At 38.6% G+C, this 16,670-nt stretch overlaps 1 protein-coding gene and 1 non-coding gene across 2 annotated transcripts in view; one reads left to right on the plus strand and one right to left on the minus strand.

Annotated features, from left to right (window-relative positions):
- The window catches only part of CSTF3 (cleavage stimulation factor subunit 3), a 72,315-nt gene extending 63,585 nt beyond the window's left edge, over positions 1–8,730 (minus strand). The window contains exon 1 of the mRNA XM_028514687.2: positions 8,523–8,730. Coding sequence (XP_028370488.1) covers positions 8,523–8,549 — 27 coding nt within the window. The 5' untranslated portion in view covers positions 8,550–8,730. The remainder of the gene's footprint in view (positions 1–8,522) is intronic.
- Positions 8,731–12,346: 3,616 nt separating this feature from the next.
- LOC114501066 lies at positions 12,347–12,453 on the plus strand. The gene has a single exon (XR_003684840.1). It is a non-coding gene; the product is annotated as a U6 spliceosomal RNA (small nuclear RNA).
- The last annotated feature ends 4,217 nt before the right edge of the window (positions 12,454–16,670 follow it).

A 16,670-nucleotide genomic window follows, 5' to 3' on the forward strand; every position in this document is an offset into this window, starting at 1 on the left:
TCAACAATTTTCAAATTTTTTTTTGTAAATTTCCTTGCACTCTTAAATACTGAGAAGACAGAGATTTTTGAAAAAATGTGGGTTATTTCCATCAAAACATTAAAAATTAAAATAAAAAATTAATTCATTTTAAAAGGAAGTCATATTATTTATTTCCCAAAACAAAAAATAACTGAAAACAATAGCACTGCTTTACATTTTGGGGTGATTCCTTATTGTCTGGCTGAACTGAAGACATTATCTGCTTCTGCTTCCAATCTATTGCAATATATTATTTTGGAAGATATGACTACACTAGTTACACATTTAGAGAAAGGAAAAGCATTTTTAATAGCCTTTTCATATAACTGTGGAATATATATAGACCCTGAAAAACTATGAGTCAAGCTTTATTGAAAGTGCAAACCACTTTCTATATGGCAACTCACTTTTTTTTTTTTAAATATTTTATTTATTTATTTTTAGGGAGGGAGGGAGGGAGAGAGAGAGAGAGAGAGAAACATCAATGTGCGGTTGCTGGGGGCCGAGGCCTGCAACCCAGGCATGTGCCCTGACTGGGAATCGAACCTGGGACACTTTGGTTCCCAGCCCACGCTCAATCCACTGAGCTACGCCAGCCAGGGCAACAACTCACTTATTATTAGGAAGTTGTTAACTGGGGGAGGGAGAAAGGTGACAAACTAGTAAATTCGTTATAAAAATAATAATCTATTTTTTTTCTTCCCATTCCCACTAGGGAAATAAAACTTGGACAGAAAAAAAGATAATCCTTGTTCTCTGGTTACCTATTTTTGTGGTAAATGGGGAGGCTGTTATGCTAGATATCATACAAAAATTAATTTAAAATAAAGGTCAGTGGAAGTTTAACCCAAGTGGTAAGTGTCATAAGCATGAGATGGGAGGGGGTAATGGTAAAGGATTTAAACCCATAAAGCTCTTAACCATAACCAAAACAGAGGCAAAAATGAGTCTCATACCTGGTTTTATGAGTATCTTCCACTGTTAAGGGTAATGGCTAAATATAGTAGAGGGAAGAAAATCAGTAAAATATTATCTTAAAAGGCTAACCATCCTCAAATACTCTGCAATTTTTTCTCATTTTATCAAGAAATGTATTCAAGAAGAAAAAAGTAAAAAATAAACTATACAAAAAAGAAAATAAAGAGAAGAAAACAACAACAAAAAAAGAAAAACAAAAGACAAAAAAAGAAAAAAAATGTATTCAAAAACAACTTTTAAGGTCCAGGAATCATCAATCCCTAAGTACCTTATTTTGCCATGCATAATGCACACTTTTTTGCCCAAAATTTTTAGAGAACAATAAAGATACATATTATACATGGACATAAAATGATTACATACCATGGGCTATAATAATCCGTGTATGATGGGCACATTACACACAGGAGTGCATTATGAACAGCAAAATACATTAAGTAGTTTGCAGGCTTTCATTTAGATAAAAATCACCTGTGGTGCTCATTTCAAATGACTATTATGAGTCTGCTTCACAGAATCTGTTATAGTATGTCTCAAATTGGGGTGTAGACACCTATATTCTAATAAAGCAACTAAGTGATTATGATGCAATGGACCATGGATTCCATGTTGAAAACCACTACCTAATCTATCTATTCTGTAAACAAATCTTTTCCAAATGTTGTTTCCTTAACAAAAATCCAGTGTCATCAGGCCTAAGTTTGGTTTGTTTGGTTTTTTTTTTGCTAAAGCATTAAGGAAAACTGTATATGAATATACATTTGAAGTCTCTCTTGATAACCATTTTTCAAAATTAAAAGTAGACCAAGGTAGCACTCTGCAAGAGCATGTTCAAGTACAGTCCTGAGCCAATTTATATGCAGAGAAGAAAGCACTTCATGCGACTAGTGATGTTGGAACTTGATGCCAATTTAGTCATGTGTTGTTTAACCAGTCTGTTATGAGCCAGAGTATGTACCAGGCATATCATCCCTTCTACCCTTCCAAAAAACTAAAACTCTACTAAACATGTAAACAATCCCAAAACTTAGGGAAAAAAATAAGCTAAAGGTTATTGGTCCAAATAATTATTATATTTGCTTATTAAATTTGCTTGTTGATCCCCTAGGAAACAAATATTTACGAAGTACAAATAAAAACCTTAATCTTTTATCCCTGGCTGGTGTGGCTCAGTGGGTCAAGTGCCAGCCTGTGAACCAAAAGGTTGTCAGTTGATTCCCAGTCAGAGCAAGTGCCTGGGTTGTGGGCAAGGCCCCTTTTGTTGGGGCCATGAGAGAGGCAACCAACCGATCAACCAATAGATCAATGTTTTTCTTGCGTATCAGTTTCTCTTCCTCTTTTTCCCTCCCTTCCCCTCTCTCTAAAAATAAATAAAATCTTTAAAAAATAAAATCTTAATACTTTAGAATTTTAAAAAATGTGACTTCTTTAGACCAAGAGTAGCCAAGCTATTAACTCACTAGATAAATTAAGTGAAACATCAGAAAAACATCAATTAGGATGATTTTGCCATTCTGGATTTATTCAATATTTCCTGATGATAAAATATCCATTAGTCTAATGGTAATTTAAACATTTGCCCAACTCAAATCCCCTTTTAGATTAGTTCTCACATCATTACCAACTTATAGCGAAACAAAAAGACTCAAATTCACAGCTGGGTCTTGTCTAAAGAGAAATAAATGTAGGGACAATAGCAGAAGAGTTTAAAACTATGAATTGTTAGCCCTGGCTGGCATAGCTCAGTGGATTGAGCGCGAGCTGGGAACCAAAGTGTCCCAGGTTCGATTCCCAGTCAGGGTACATGCCTGGGTTGCAGGCCATGGCCCCCAGCAACCCCACATTGATGTTTCTCTTTCTCCCTCCCTTCCCTCTCTAAAAAATAAAGTAAAATAAAATAAAATCTTTAAAACAAAAACAACAACAACAAAACTATGAGTTGTTTTTGACAACTGTCCACTTAATAAGTACAAACATCTGACTATAGATTTTGCTGTCCCAGAAGGTCTATCCAGGATGTCAATCTCTCATAACAGTACTTCTCTTCTGCACCTCTAAGGAAAACCAATAGTTCTACAAACACAGATCAATCTTAGAAGTAATCATTCCCAAAATATTCTGTATAGTCCAGTTTCCTTAATAAACATTAACAATAAAGACCAAATCAAATTTGCCTGCCCAAAACTGCTATACTAAATATTTTAAAAACAGGCAGGGGAAAAGTAAAAAAGGCTATTACAGAAATATTTCATTCTTAAAAACAAAAATAATTGAGCCCAAAGAAAGCATCATCTAACATACATACTTGGCCTTTCCGTCTCTCTTCCTTGCATCCACAAACACTCACAACTTGCCTTTAAAATTGTTTGGGGACTCCTCCTAATTGCTAGTAAGTACAAGTAACTACCCAACAAAATAAACCAGGCTTCAGATTTCAGTATTGTCGGTATTTCATCTTTCTTTCCTCTTTAAGTGTAACAGGACGCATTTTTCATATTTTCTGTATCTTTACAAATTTATTTTTCACCAAAGGCAAAACAATGATTTACGGCCTCAAATTCCCCTTTTAAGAACTAATGGCAATTTATCTGTGCTTCTTCAAGTCATGGCATTTTTCCAAAGCGAGAATGATTTTGTTTATATTTTAGCCTTTCCTAATTTTCAGGTAGGCTATAGACTGTTTAAAAAGTGAAGCCTTTTTTTTTTTTTAAACATCTTCACTTTGGGGCGGGGGGTGGGTGGGTGGGTGAAGATTTTATTTATTTATTTTTAGAGAGAAGGGAAGGGAGGGAGAGAAACATCAATGTGTGGTTGCCTCTCGTGTGTCCCCCCAATGGGGACCTGGCCTGCAATGCATAGGCATGTGACCTAACTGGGAATCAAACCAGTGACCCTTTGCTTCACAGGGCCATGCTCCATCCACTGAGTTACACCAGCCAGGGCTAAAAAGTGAAGTCTTATTTCTAAAAGATAGGAATGTAGACACATTTTAGGGAATTAAAGGTTCTTATGAATTGACTTGGCCCAACCCATTTCTCTCCCTCCTCTCATCCAACAAAATTTTAGAAACCACCCAACTCTTATGTCCCAATTATTTTCTTTTGTATTAATTATTTATGCACTTGTTTACGCAAACCATTAAGTTATTTCAGAATTTGTAACATATCACATATAGCATTGGTTCAAATTCATCCATTTATTTATGGAACACCTTTAAGTATGAAACAGTATTTCCTAGGTTTTTAAGATGCAACAATAAATAAATAAAGCAGCACCTTCCACCCAAGCTCAAACCCAGTGGAGGAGCTCTACTCCACTAAATGCTATAGGGAATATTGCACAAGGTAAACCAGGGATAAAAAAAGAATGCGATCAAAAGCCGAATCGAGCAGTTAAAAATAAAATCTACAAGATAAAAATACAGCCATAACTCCCGACAGGAGCCAGTTTTGTTTGTTTTGTTGGTTTTTTGGATATTGTTTGTTTGGTTTTTTTTGCAAGAGGGGAAACCTGTATGCACACACTTATGTCACTACTAAACTAGCAAAATAGTACACATGAAGCTCCAAAAGAATACCCACAAACACTGCAAAGTAATTTACATCACTCTAGAAATGCAAAATGGAACTTCCTTACAAGAGAAAAAAAATTCTAAAATACCAAACTAAGCAAACAAGAAGAAACAGAATCATGGATATGGAGAACGTTTTGATGGTTGTCAGATGGGAGAGGGTTGTGAGGGGATTAAGAAGTATAAATAGGTAGTTACAGAATAGCCATGGGGATATAAACTACAGTACAGGAAATGGAGTAGCCAAAGAACTTATATGCAAGAATGACCCATGGACATGAACAATGGTGTGGGAACTGCCTAAGGGAGTTGGGGGTGATGGATGGAGGGGAGCAAAGGAGGAAAAAAATTAGGATAACTGCAGTAGCATAAACAAAAAATATGATTAAAACAAAGAGTAAAAAATTTACAATAGGCCCTGACCAGGTAGCTCAGCTGGTGAGAGCATCCTTCCATGATATACCAAGGTTGCTGGTTCCTTCCCCAGTCAGAGCACATACAAGAATCAACCAAAGAATAAAACACATAAGTGGAAAAAACAAATCGATGTTTCTCTTTCTAAAAATCAGTAAGTAAAAAAAAAAAAATACTTAAATTTTACAATAAACCTCAGCAGTGACTTTTGTTGTCTACAATCATTACTCTTTTGAAGGGCATAAATCCAGAGTTTCAGGACCAAGAAATGACCATCCATATTTTTGAGTAACAAATTAAAAATATTGGGTTTATTCAGCAAATACTTTTTTTAAAGTTTCAATGCTTAAAAAGCTAAAATAAACCTACACTTTGTATCTTGCAGTATTCTTTGTCCCATCCCTGGCATCTTTCCAAAGCAAATCCATGATTCAGAGTGGATTTTATTTTTATTATTCTGCCCTTTTAGTTTTTTTTCTTGTCTGTCATTTCAGGCACTCCGGTTCCTCCAAATTTTCACTGACAGTCGTCTTATACATAATAAAGCAAGCTAGTTGATTCATAATTTTAATGTCATCACTCTTTAAGGCATCTTTTAATTACCATTTCAATAAAAGGTGAATAATACAGTATCTGGAATTTGCTTTAACGGGTATGGGAAAAACACTGAAAAGTATGGTGAAAACAAGATTTGCCATGAGTTGAAACTCTATGACAGAAACATTATACTGTGTGTTTTTTTTGGAATGTTTGAAAGGTATCATTAAAGTTAAAAGATAATATGAAGATGACTCCTTATTGGTAATCAGATGTCAATAAATGCTTTTAGATTGATAGAAAAAAGACATAAGAACCACCATAAAAATTGGGACGAGGTGAGTGTCCAAAAGAAAAATGGCTTATAAATGATTTTAACACCCGAAGTACAGAGAAATCCGTAAGTCTACAGTCTCAGTCTTCGAAAAGGAGAAAAAGAGGACCAGAAAAATATGAGCCAGTGGGTAGAGGCAGAATATTAGAATTTTTTTAAAACCATCACTTGAGACCTCCAGTGTAATAACAAATTTATTCAAAGATTATCAATTGACAAATAACTAGGTAAAAGGCTATTGAACACAGTATTAACCCACAGATGGCCCTGGCTGGTGTGGCTCAGTGGATTATGCCCTAGCCTATGAACCAAAAAGTCACCAGTTCAATTCCAGTCAGGGCAGGTGCCTGGGTTGTGAGCCAAGTCCCCAGTTGGGAGCTCACAAGAGGCAACTGATCAATGGTTTCTCTCTCACATGGATGTTTCTCTCCCTGTTTCTCCCTCCCTTCCCTTCTCTAAAAATAAAATCTTCAAACAAAACAAAACACCACAGATAACTAACTAAAAGGGAAAATAATCTTTTACAAAGAACAGAGACACAGCATTATCACCCTCAACAAGTAATCCAACTTAAACATCACTAACAGTGGAACTACCCTAGCATAAAGTAACTTTTAACATAATGTTATAAAGTATTCTATCCAAAAATAACCTAAATATTATCAAAGTTCTGAGGTTAGGTTTCAGGAAACTTGACAAAAGAAGGGACAAGTTAAGTGATACTGTATCCCAGAAAATGAGAAAACTGTCCTGTAGCTTCAAGTAGACAATATCCTAGGGGATGAAATATCAGGGGGCTCTTCAAAAGACAACCAAATAATGTACTGTAAACTGAGATTAGATTCTGATACAAAAACAAAAACTCAAACTCTATGAATCACATTCTTGGGACAAAAATTTGAATGCAGACTGGATTTTAGAAATGATACGGCATTAATTTCCTTGGGTAGGAAAACGGCATGATGGTTATATAAGGGCATTGATACTGAATTACATGGGGCTGATACTAAATAATGAGAATGAAAATCTGTGTCCACTGATTTTCAAATAAATATGTACGGGAGATGAAACAAATACGGCTAAATGTTTACCAATTGTTGATTCTAAGTAAAAGAACTGTACTGCCAGTGATATTGCACTTTTAGCCTTTCCATGTTCTAAACTTTGCACAATAAAACTTTTGCATGAGATTTTTTTCCTGTAAGTTTTCACCAACATTTCTCCCATTTAAAACGCCACAGTTCTGATAAATTTAAGAATTAACAACGAACTTGGGCCTTGGCAGCCTTGCCTCAGTGGACTGAGTGCCAACCTGCGAACCTTTTTCCACAGGTTCAATTCCAGGTCTAGGCACATGCCTGGGTTGCGGGTCAGGTCCCCAGCTGGGGTCCTGCAAGATGCACCCACACACTGATGTTTCTTTCCCTCTTTCTCCTCTCTCTAAAAATAAGTAAAATATTAAAGGAAAAAAAATGAATGAATTTGGGAAACTTTCAATAAAACTTCTGTATTATTACTCTTAACTTCCAGATAACACACAAAAAAGGGGTTGCAGAAAAAGGGTAGGTACACATATACTAATTTTAAGACTTTGATTTCTTGGGCGTCATATAAAATGTAAACACTGACAAGATTTCAGGACTGAAATCAGTCGACAGCAACAAAATTCAGCTACCCGATCCTTCCCGACGTAGTGAAATTTAGTTACCTAGACTACCTCCACGTTATAAGGTGAGAACTTGGAAACCAAAAATCTAAGTGCATTTCGTTGCTATGGCAATGGGGAATTTCAGGAAATTGAGACTGCAGGCTAACTAGCCTCCATTTTAAAAACTATTTACCTAAACACACCAAAACATATCGAAAAAGAAACTAATGCCTTTCATAAAATATCAATTTCATTTTTCAAACCAAAACTTAAACACTATACCACAAAATTCTGAATAAAGAGCAAAAAAATCATTTATCTAAAATTGTGAATTTTGAAATATTTAAACGTCACTTATGTCCAATATTGAACTAGAGGCTTTTATTTACAGGGACCGAAACGGGCTTCCCATTTCCTATATATCAAATTCTGCATTTGGCTCGCTGTAAAACGAAAATGAAATGTAAACAGAAGAAAGAAGAAAGCCACAAAATTCCTAACGTAATCTTACCCAGCAAAAGCACGCTCTACTCCCAGTCTACTTCCTTTATTCACTTTAGCAATAATCTATTACCCCAAATTAGTATAATCTCAAATTATTTCTCAAGCTAGTAACCTACTTCTGGGTTCAATATATATCGGAGAAGGGATAGAGAAAAATATTGCCTACTTTTTTGAAAACAGCGAGTACATGTTTAAACAATCAATTCCTAACCACCCTAACATCAAAATGATAGCAAAAGCATCCAATCGGAGTACTTTCATGAACCTAAACTGGACGAAGCAGCTTCCAGGGTTATTGTCTAAATCAAATGTGTTGATATTAACGCCTCAAACACAAGCCAAAAAATGACTCTGAATCTCAGGTCCTGCTCCCCATTCCCCCAGTTTTTCTGTACCAGGTCCTCCGGGTTCACTAGACCCCTGAGCCCTTCCTCAAGCGAACATGGCTGGAGAGCCAGGACGAACAGAAACGTGAAAAGAGGTCGCCACGAGGCCCCACCACTCTCCTTCCTCACCTGCTCCGTGGCTGCGTCTCCTGACATGGTCTCAGATAATTAGAACGTGCAAACTGGCCCGTGATGTGAAGCTAGAAAAGAAAAATTAAACTAAAAACCACCCCCACACCAATAAAGTTACCCCCTGCCCGGCGGAGCCAGACCGCCAACACGAATCGCCACCGCCCACTCAGATATGAATTAAAATGGCTGCGCCCCTGCCGGTGGAGGAGAGGGGTGTGGCTTCTGCATTAACTTCCGGGGCAGTGGGCGGGGCTACGCTCACGACAAGCTGGTTATTCTGCTGCGCAGAAGCAGAGAAACTAGAGGAAGGGTCATTGACTTCGATGACGTCACAGCCCTGGGCTGGAGAGACTGTTGCTGATCTGGTTGCTACCGGTTAGGAGGCGGGAAACTTGCTTGAATGCTCGCGCGGCTATTGGAATTTAATTATCAAATTCTGGATCCCGGTTCTTCACTTTTGAATCCTGACTGCCATTCATTTAAGTTCAGGCCCAGTGGCCATCTTAGGGAGCAATGCTAACTGTTAAATGCCTTCTATAGTTTGGAGGTAAGGAAATTGTCTGTTGAGGTTTTCTGTGGTCTCAGCTAATGCTTTTTACGCTTCTTGGGGATGAGAGGGACAGATCAAGCACATGTTAATTTATACCGTCACCATTCACTATTGTGTCTAAGGTTTTAAAGTCAATAAGGCCCAGGTATTATGCTCAGCATCTCACCATGGTTTCTTGTCTGCAAAATGATACATAGCTCCCGGGCTGTGGAGCCAGACCGCATTCTTTTGAATCCTGGCTCCATCTCTCAGTAGATGGGTAGCATTGGACAATTTAATTTCTCCTTGCCTCAGTTTCCTTGCCTATAGACAGGAGTAACAACAGTGTACCTGCAATTTTAATAAGTTGTACGTGAAAAAGTGGTCAGAACAGTACCTGGCTTGGTCTGAAAATAAGTGAGAGCTAGTCTTCTCAAACTTTTTCCATTCAAGGATCGTCATGTCTCCTTACACCCTCCTTGCCTATAGTGGTCTACCCCAGACAAAGTAAACTATTCCACTTTTCCATCCATACACTTCTATCCCACCTTTGCCCATGTTTTTGCCTCGGCCTTTGCACAGCCTGAATTACCCTTCCAAGTAATCAGACAGATGAGCAAAAGATTTATATTAACAGATGTATATTGCACCATCCAACAACAGAGTACTAGTTAAATATAACCCATGGCATCTCTACAGTGGAATGTCATGTAGCCAATAAAGACAGAAAACATCCATGATATTGTTCAGTGAAAAAGCAGAATATAAAAATTGTGTACATTAAATGGGATGTACAGTATAATATAGAGTACCTAGATTGTGTCATATATTTTTTCTCTTTATCTGTTTTCTAAGTAGGAGCTAATGTAAGAACCATATTCTTTAAGAATAGTATTCACACCTGGCTGATTGCTTAGTTGGTTAGAGTATCATCCCTGTACCCTAAGGTTGTGGGTTGGATCTCCAGTCAGGGCACATACAAGAATCGACCAGTTAATGCATAAATACGTGGAACAACAAAGTGATATCTCTCTTTCTCTCTCTCTCTCTCTCTCCCCCCATCTCTCTAAAATCAATTTTTTAAAAAGAATAATATTCACATTCTACTGTTCAAAATTTGACTCAAATGCCATTTTTTCTATATTTTTAATGAAAAACTTTAAAGAATTAAAAGTTCAAAGAATAATACAATGAATACCTATATAACCACACCTTGATCCAGTGACTGACATTTTGGCATGTTTCTTTATATGTATGTATTTACATATATAGTTTGATTTTTTGCAAGATAATTTGGAAGTAGAAGAATCTGGGCCCAAGCGTGACTTGGTGTCTCTGGCTTCAGTTCTCTCATGTGGTTGTAGCTAAGCTGATGACTGAGTTTGAAGTCTCATCTTAAAACCGGACAAAAGATTTGCTTTCAAGCTCACTCATATGGGCCTCTGTTCCTCAGGACTATTAGATTGAGGGCCTCATTTTATTTTATTTTTTTAATTATTTTATTTTTTTGCTGACTGTTGGCCAGAGTTCTCCTTCCATTTCTTTTCACGTGAACTTTGCAGGACTGCCTTAACAGTGTGGCAGGTGGCCCTCCCCAGAATGAGCAGTCCAAGAAAGAGAGAGAGGATATCCAGCACAAACACCACTGACTTTTATAACCTAATCTTAGAAGTGACATCCCATCACTTGCACCATATTTGATTCATTAGAAGCTGGCCGATAAATGCACTCAAGAGATGGGGAATACACAAGGGTGTGAAAGCAAGTAAGTGGAGGTCATTAAGGGTTGCATTAGAGGCTAGGTATCTTAGCACTTGGCCAGATACAATGCCAAGTTCTCATGGATATTAGCTGTAGTAATGACTCGCTTTCCAAGTGGATTGAGTCCAATGGGTACTTTTGATTGAATTAAAAAGCAATCCAAGTTTTGTTTTAGCAATCATTTGAAATGTGTAAAACAACACTAAGGCTTGGAAATTTATCCTGTATTATAGTAGTTTAGAATGTATTGATTGCATTCCTTTCATTGACTTCCACATCACTTTAAAGCTGAAAATAATTCTGATACCAAAACTGTATGATGTCAGTACTTTATAACTAATCCAAAGGCCAGTTTTACTTATGAACAAAATTGGAAGAATCCAAAAGCAAAATCAAATTAAAAACAGCACAGAGCTTAGCCTTGGTCAGTGTGGCTCAGTTGGGTGGAGCATCGTCCTGTAAACCCAAGGATTACAGATTGGATTCTGGGTTAGGGCATATGCCCACATTGCAGGTTCAGTTCCTGGTTGGGGCACATACTAGAGGCCACCAATCAATACTTCTCTGCCACTCTTTCTCCTCCCTCCCTGTCCCCCCTCTAAAATCAATGAGCATCTCCTTGGGCGAGGATAAAAAAAAAAAAAAGAAAGCAGAGCTTAAAAAGAAAATACAAAATACAGGACAGTTAGATTTATCCGTAAGGGTGGATTAACAACTACATGTCATATTAACAATTTTAAAAAGTAAAATGTATCATTTAATATTTATTAAAAAGCATTTTGATAAAATCCCATGCACATTTATGATTTAATGAAAGGAAACTCTCTAACTGGTAATGGAAACTTCCCTATCTGTTAAATATATTTTCCAGAAATCTACAGCAAATCATTTTAAATTATAGTAATGGTCACTTTCAGTTCTGCTGCTATGCTGCACTAGAGGTACCAGCTAATGTGAAATGAAATACAAATATTGAAAAGTAAGATAAATCTGTTAATGATTTCAAACAATATTTTCTACGTAGAAAATACAAGTAAATCTATTGACAAACTATTAGAAATAATAATAAAATCTAGTAAGGTGGTCAAATAAAAGATTTAAAAAAATTTTTTTTATAGAGGGGAAGGGAAGGAGAAAGAGAGAAGAAAAACATCAACATGTGGCTGCCCCTCGTGTGCCCCTTTTTGGGGACCTGGCCTGCAACCCAGGCATGTGCCCTGACTGGGAATCAAACCAGTGACCCTTTAGTTCACAGATTACTGCTCAATCCACTGAACCACACCAGCCAGAGCAAAAGATCAACTATTAAAAATTATTAGTTTCTGCCCTGGCTGGTGTAGCTCAGTGGATTGAGTGCTGGCCTGAGAACCAAAGGGTCACCAGTTTGATTCCTAGTCAAGGCACATGCCTGGGTTGTGGGCCAGGTCCCCAGTAGAGGGCACTCAATAGGCAACCACACGTTGATGTTTCTCTCCCTCTCTTTCTCCTTCCCTTCCCTTCTCCAAAAAATATAAATAAATAAATAAATACAGTGCTTGCTTCAGCAGCACATATACTAAAATTGGAACGATACAAAGAAGATTAGCATGGCCCCTGCGCAAGGATGACATGCAAATTCGTGAAGCGTTCCATGTTTTTAGGGTTTATAGGAACAAGTATAAAGAACACATGGACAAAAACTAGAGGGGTAGAAATGGGAGGGAGGTGAGGAGGGATGGATGGGTGGGTGGGCTGGGATGGGACTAAAGGACAGAAAACTACTTGAACAACAATTAAAATAAATAAATAAATACAGTCTTAAAAATTACTAGTTTCCTATACTCCAGCAGTAATGGATTAGACAAATGTCATAAATAAAAAGATATGCGCATAATAGCAATAAAACCCATAAAACATCAGAAGCTGCTCTTGTTCTGGTCACCTGTGACCTTCCAGTTGCCAAATGCAGTGGTCAGTAGTCAATTCTCTTCATTTTCTTTGCTCTGCCAGCAATTAGAAAACTAACCATTCCCTTCTTTTGGAAACATTTTTGTTACTTGACATCCAGAATAAAAGTTTTTTGATTTTGTCACTATGTCATTGGCTACAATTGTACCTACATGTACATGTATATATGTGTATGTATGTTTCAGCCAACTTCACTCACAAGACAAATACTATTAATACGTATATTGTAGTATTTTATTACTGAGCTTTTGCTACTTGCAATGTTTCTATGAATCCCCCAGGTGGCAGACGAATACAATTTCCACTTGATCGAACAAATTTAGTTAACGTTACTTCCTTATTGTAAATCTTTAGAATTATTAATCAGAATTCTAAAGTCCAGGCATACCATATGATTAAGGAACTAACTTTTTACAACCCACACACCAATTTTATTAGAAACAAATGACAATGATTAAATTGCCGAGCAATCATTGTAATTAGGTACTCTGATAAATATATAGCCCACCTGACCCAACATTCTAACTACTTAGAAATGTATCTGCTGGCTATGAATGCCAATATTGGTTCTTTGGAATCTGAAAAACTCATTAGTGTCACTGATAATAAAGCAAAAGCTCTGTTAACCAATTGATTGGATTTTTTAAAATTCTTTGACGTTTTCTATAGTTATTTCTAACTTTAAATTCATGTTAATTAAAATGCTCATGAAAGAATGAGTATATGTTGTACTTGATATACTATGCCCACATGCTATAAATACATTAAACGTACCCAACCTCCTGACCCTCACAGCTGTATTTTCCTAATGTTTCAGTCTGCCTTGTATATTTTGACCTTTTCAACAAGAGGCTTGATAGGTGCATGACAACAGCTATGTAGAGGTGGGCAAATATTTTAAAAGCTGTACAAGAAAGGCACAAGTATATCTGTGGTTTCATTTTTTAAAGTATATGTAACACTCCCAAGCAATAAATTTTCCATGTACATTGTGAAACTGCCTGGAGTGACTATTGACTCATTATGAACTAGAATGTTAATTAAACACATCTTTTACACATTTCTTACAATTTAATTTGACTCTACTGCTTGAGTTGAAAAGGACTTTAAAAGAAAAAAACAACAACAACAACTAGGCGCTGGCTGGTGCAGCTCGGTAGATTGGGTGCTGGCCCAGGAAGCAGGGGGTCGCTGGTTTGATTCCCGGTTAGGTGCATACCTGGGTTGCGGGGTAGGTGGTGTGTGGGAGGGATCCACACATTGATGTTTCTCTCCCTCTCTTTTCTTTCCTTTCCCCTCTAAAAACAAGTAAATAAACTTTTTTTTTAAGTAAAAAAATACCTAGAACAAGTCAGTTAAAAAATACCTGGGCATTGTTAAATTATATTCATTGTTGTAAATATTTTTAAGACTTCTGATCAAGATGGAGGCATAGGTAAACATGGCTTGTGTTATTGTATACTCCCATCAAAATTACAACTAAACTATAGAAAAACTATCACTCAGAACCATCAGAAATCAAGTTGAATGGAAGTCTGACAACTACGGAATTAAAGACACCACATCCATCCATACTGGTAGGAGGGCCAGAGACGTGGAAAGGACTAGTCCCACATACACGTCCAGTGGATAAAAATTTGGGAGGGATATATCAGGAGCAAGGAGTCCCAGCCCCACACCAAGGTGCCCAGCCCAGGGTACCAGTGTCAGGAAGATAAGTCCCCATAACTTCTGACTGCAAAACCCAACATGGATTGAGTCTGTGGAAGAAACTGCTGGAGTCTCAAGCAGTTCCCCTTAAACCCACACATGGACTTATGTAGACTCACTCCCTCTGAGCTCCAGCACCAGCAGGGTAGCAGCTTGGAAGGCCCTAGTGGCTTACAGGAAGGGACTGAAGTGTCTGGCATCAAGGGGAAAACTAGGGGACAGCTTTCTCCATCACAGAAAGGTGGGCAGAGACCATTGTCTATTTTCTGAACCCTCCCTCCAATATAGCCTCAGATCTTAGAGATCAGTGCCATATCTGAGACTCCATCAACCTGGCTAATGCTGTTGCCTTTCCCTGAAAGTCCCCTGAGACTCTGTCCCACCCAACTTATGGGCCCACCCAAACTATTAACAGTGACTTGTTCTGGCTCATGCTTCACAACTTCCTAAATCCTCTCAAACAACAGCCCAGCCTCAGTGAGCTCCCAGGCCCCATACCTGTTGCTAAGTGGTCCCAGGCCCTACGCTACCAGCAGCCAGCCTAGGTTCATAGTTTGGCTTTGCCCGGAAATGTCCAAGCCCAGCAGAAGTAGCAGCCAACTCAGATTGCTTCATAGCTCAAGCAAAACACAGGTGTGCGCTGACCTCAACCAGCACCACCTGGGAAACCCCAGAACCTATGCACCCAGTGGACAGCTACAGACCATGTCACAGCATCACTACTCTGTCCCTGCATAGCTGATCCTTCATGGAGGATGGAGGTTGGTGGTCAGTGGTTACAGCCAGTTGTTGCAGCACACTGGCCTGGGTAAATTCCTCCCATTGGCCTGCCAATAGCAATCAAGCCTTAACTACAAGAGGAGGGTGTATTTAGCCCACACAAAGTGCACACTTCCAGTACCCAGCTTAGGTGATAGGGGAGGCTGTGCCACTGGATTCTATGGGACACCTTGATGCATGGGTCACCGGCCAGCAGTGATCACAGAACGCTGCGGATGGCTCATCGAAACGTGAGAAAAAACATGCACAGAAACAGACTAGTTTCTGTGGAGAAGTAGGGAGGGAATGGCCACCCCCTCTAGTGGGGAGGGGGCCAATGTCCAAACCTGATTTTATTGGGCTTGTTTTGCATAATTCAGGTAAAGCACATTACTCATTACAAGAAAGTAAGGAACAATAGATAACAAGGAACTCTGCGGGCCTATTTTGAGTCAGGGTCAAAGAGCTGTAAGACTTTTAAGGAACAAACTAACTTCCTCCTTGGACCCTTCTCTTTCAACTGAGAGCATTCTAAACAAAGAAGGTTTCACAGTAATTTACATGTTCTTTCTTAGGTCTGATCACCTGGGGAATCCACCCTTTTCAGCACAGAGCTGCACCACCCTGTCATTGTTTCAGGCTTAGGTGGAGCAAGGGAACTAAGGCAACCAAGAGATAAGGAGATTTTCTCCCAGAAGTTGAGGACTCAGGCTATGTCAAAGCCGAGGAGTGAGGGTCCATCACCCACTTTTGCTGTAGCCCCCAAAGTCCTTCTTTTGGGGGCCTCCCACGTGATCGTGTCTGTCTTAGGTTGTTCCCCCCTTGGGGAATCTTACCCGTCTTTGGCTAACTGACCAAGCTTTGGGGTTCAGTTATGAATGAAGCAGCAGAAGCAGCGCTTCTGCCAGGGAGATAAGCTTTTGTCTCCTTGCTGGCTTCTGGTTCCAAGGGCATTCCCTTAGCCTTAGCCTAGGCAGGGGTTACAGCTTCTGATACCAGGCAGGGCAGTTCCCAACAACACCTACTACATTAGGCCACACTACCAGGACAGGAAGTTATAGCAGCTCTACCTAATACCTACAAACAAACACAGGGAGGCTGCATAAAGGAGGTTACTAAGAAAGAGCTCAAATGAAAGAACAGATCAGAACTCCTGAAAAAGAACTAAACAAAATGGAGAAAAACAATCTTTCAGATGCAGAGTTCAAAACACTGGTTATAAGAATGCTCAAGCAGACTTCCGGCAAGATGGAGGAATAGGTGGTCCCACCGTACCTCCCTCGTACAACCAAGATTAGAAAACCAATAATTTACAACAATAATTTACTATCAGAATAACACCCAGAGCCGGCAGAGGATTTATCTGAATGGAAGTCGGGCAGCCAAGAAGTTGAAGTAGACGCGTTCATCCGGACTGGTAGGAGAAGACGAGCCGGCGG

This window comes from Phyllostomus discolor, chromosome 6 (genome assembly GCF_004126475.2).
Source record: "Phyllostomus discolor isolate MPI-MPIP mPhyDis1 chromosome 6, mPhyDis1.pri.v3, whole genome shotgun sequence".
Taxonomy (NCBI): Eukaryota; Metazoa; Chordata; class Mammalia; order Chiroptera; family Phyllostomidae; genus Phyllostomus; species Phyllostomus discolor.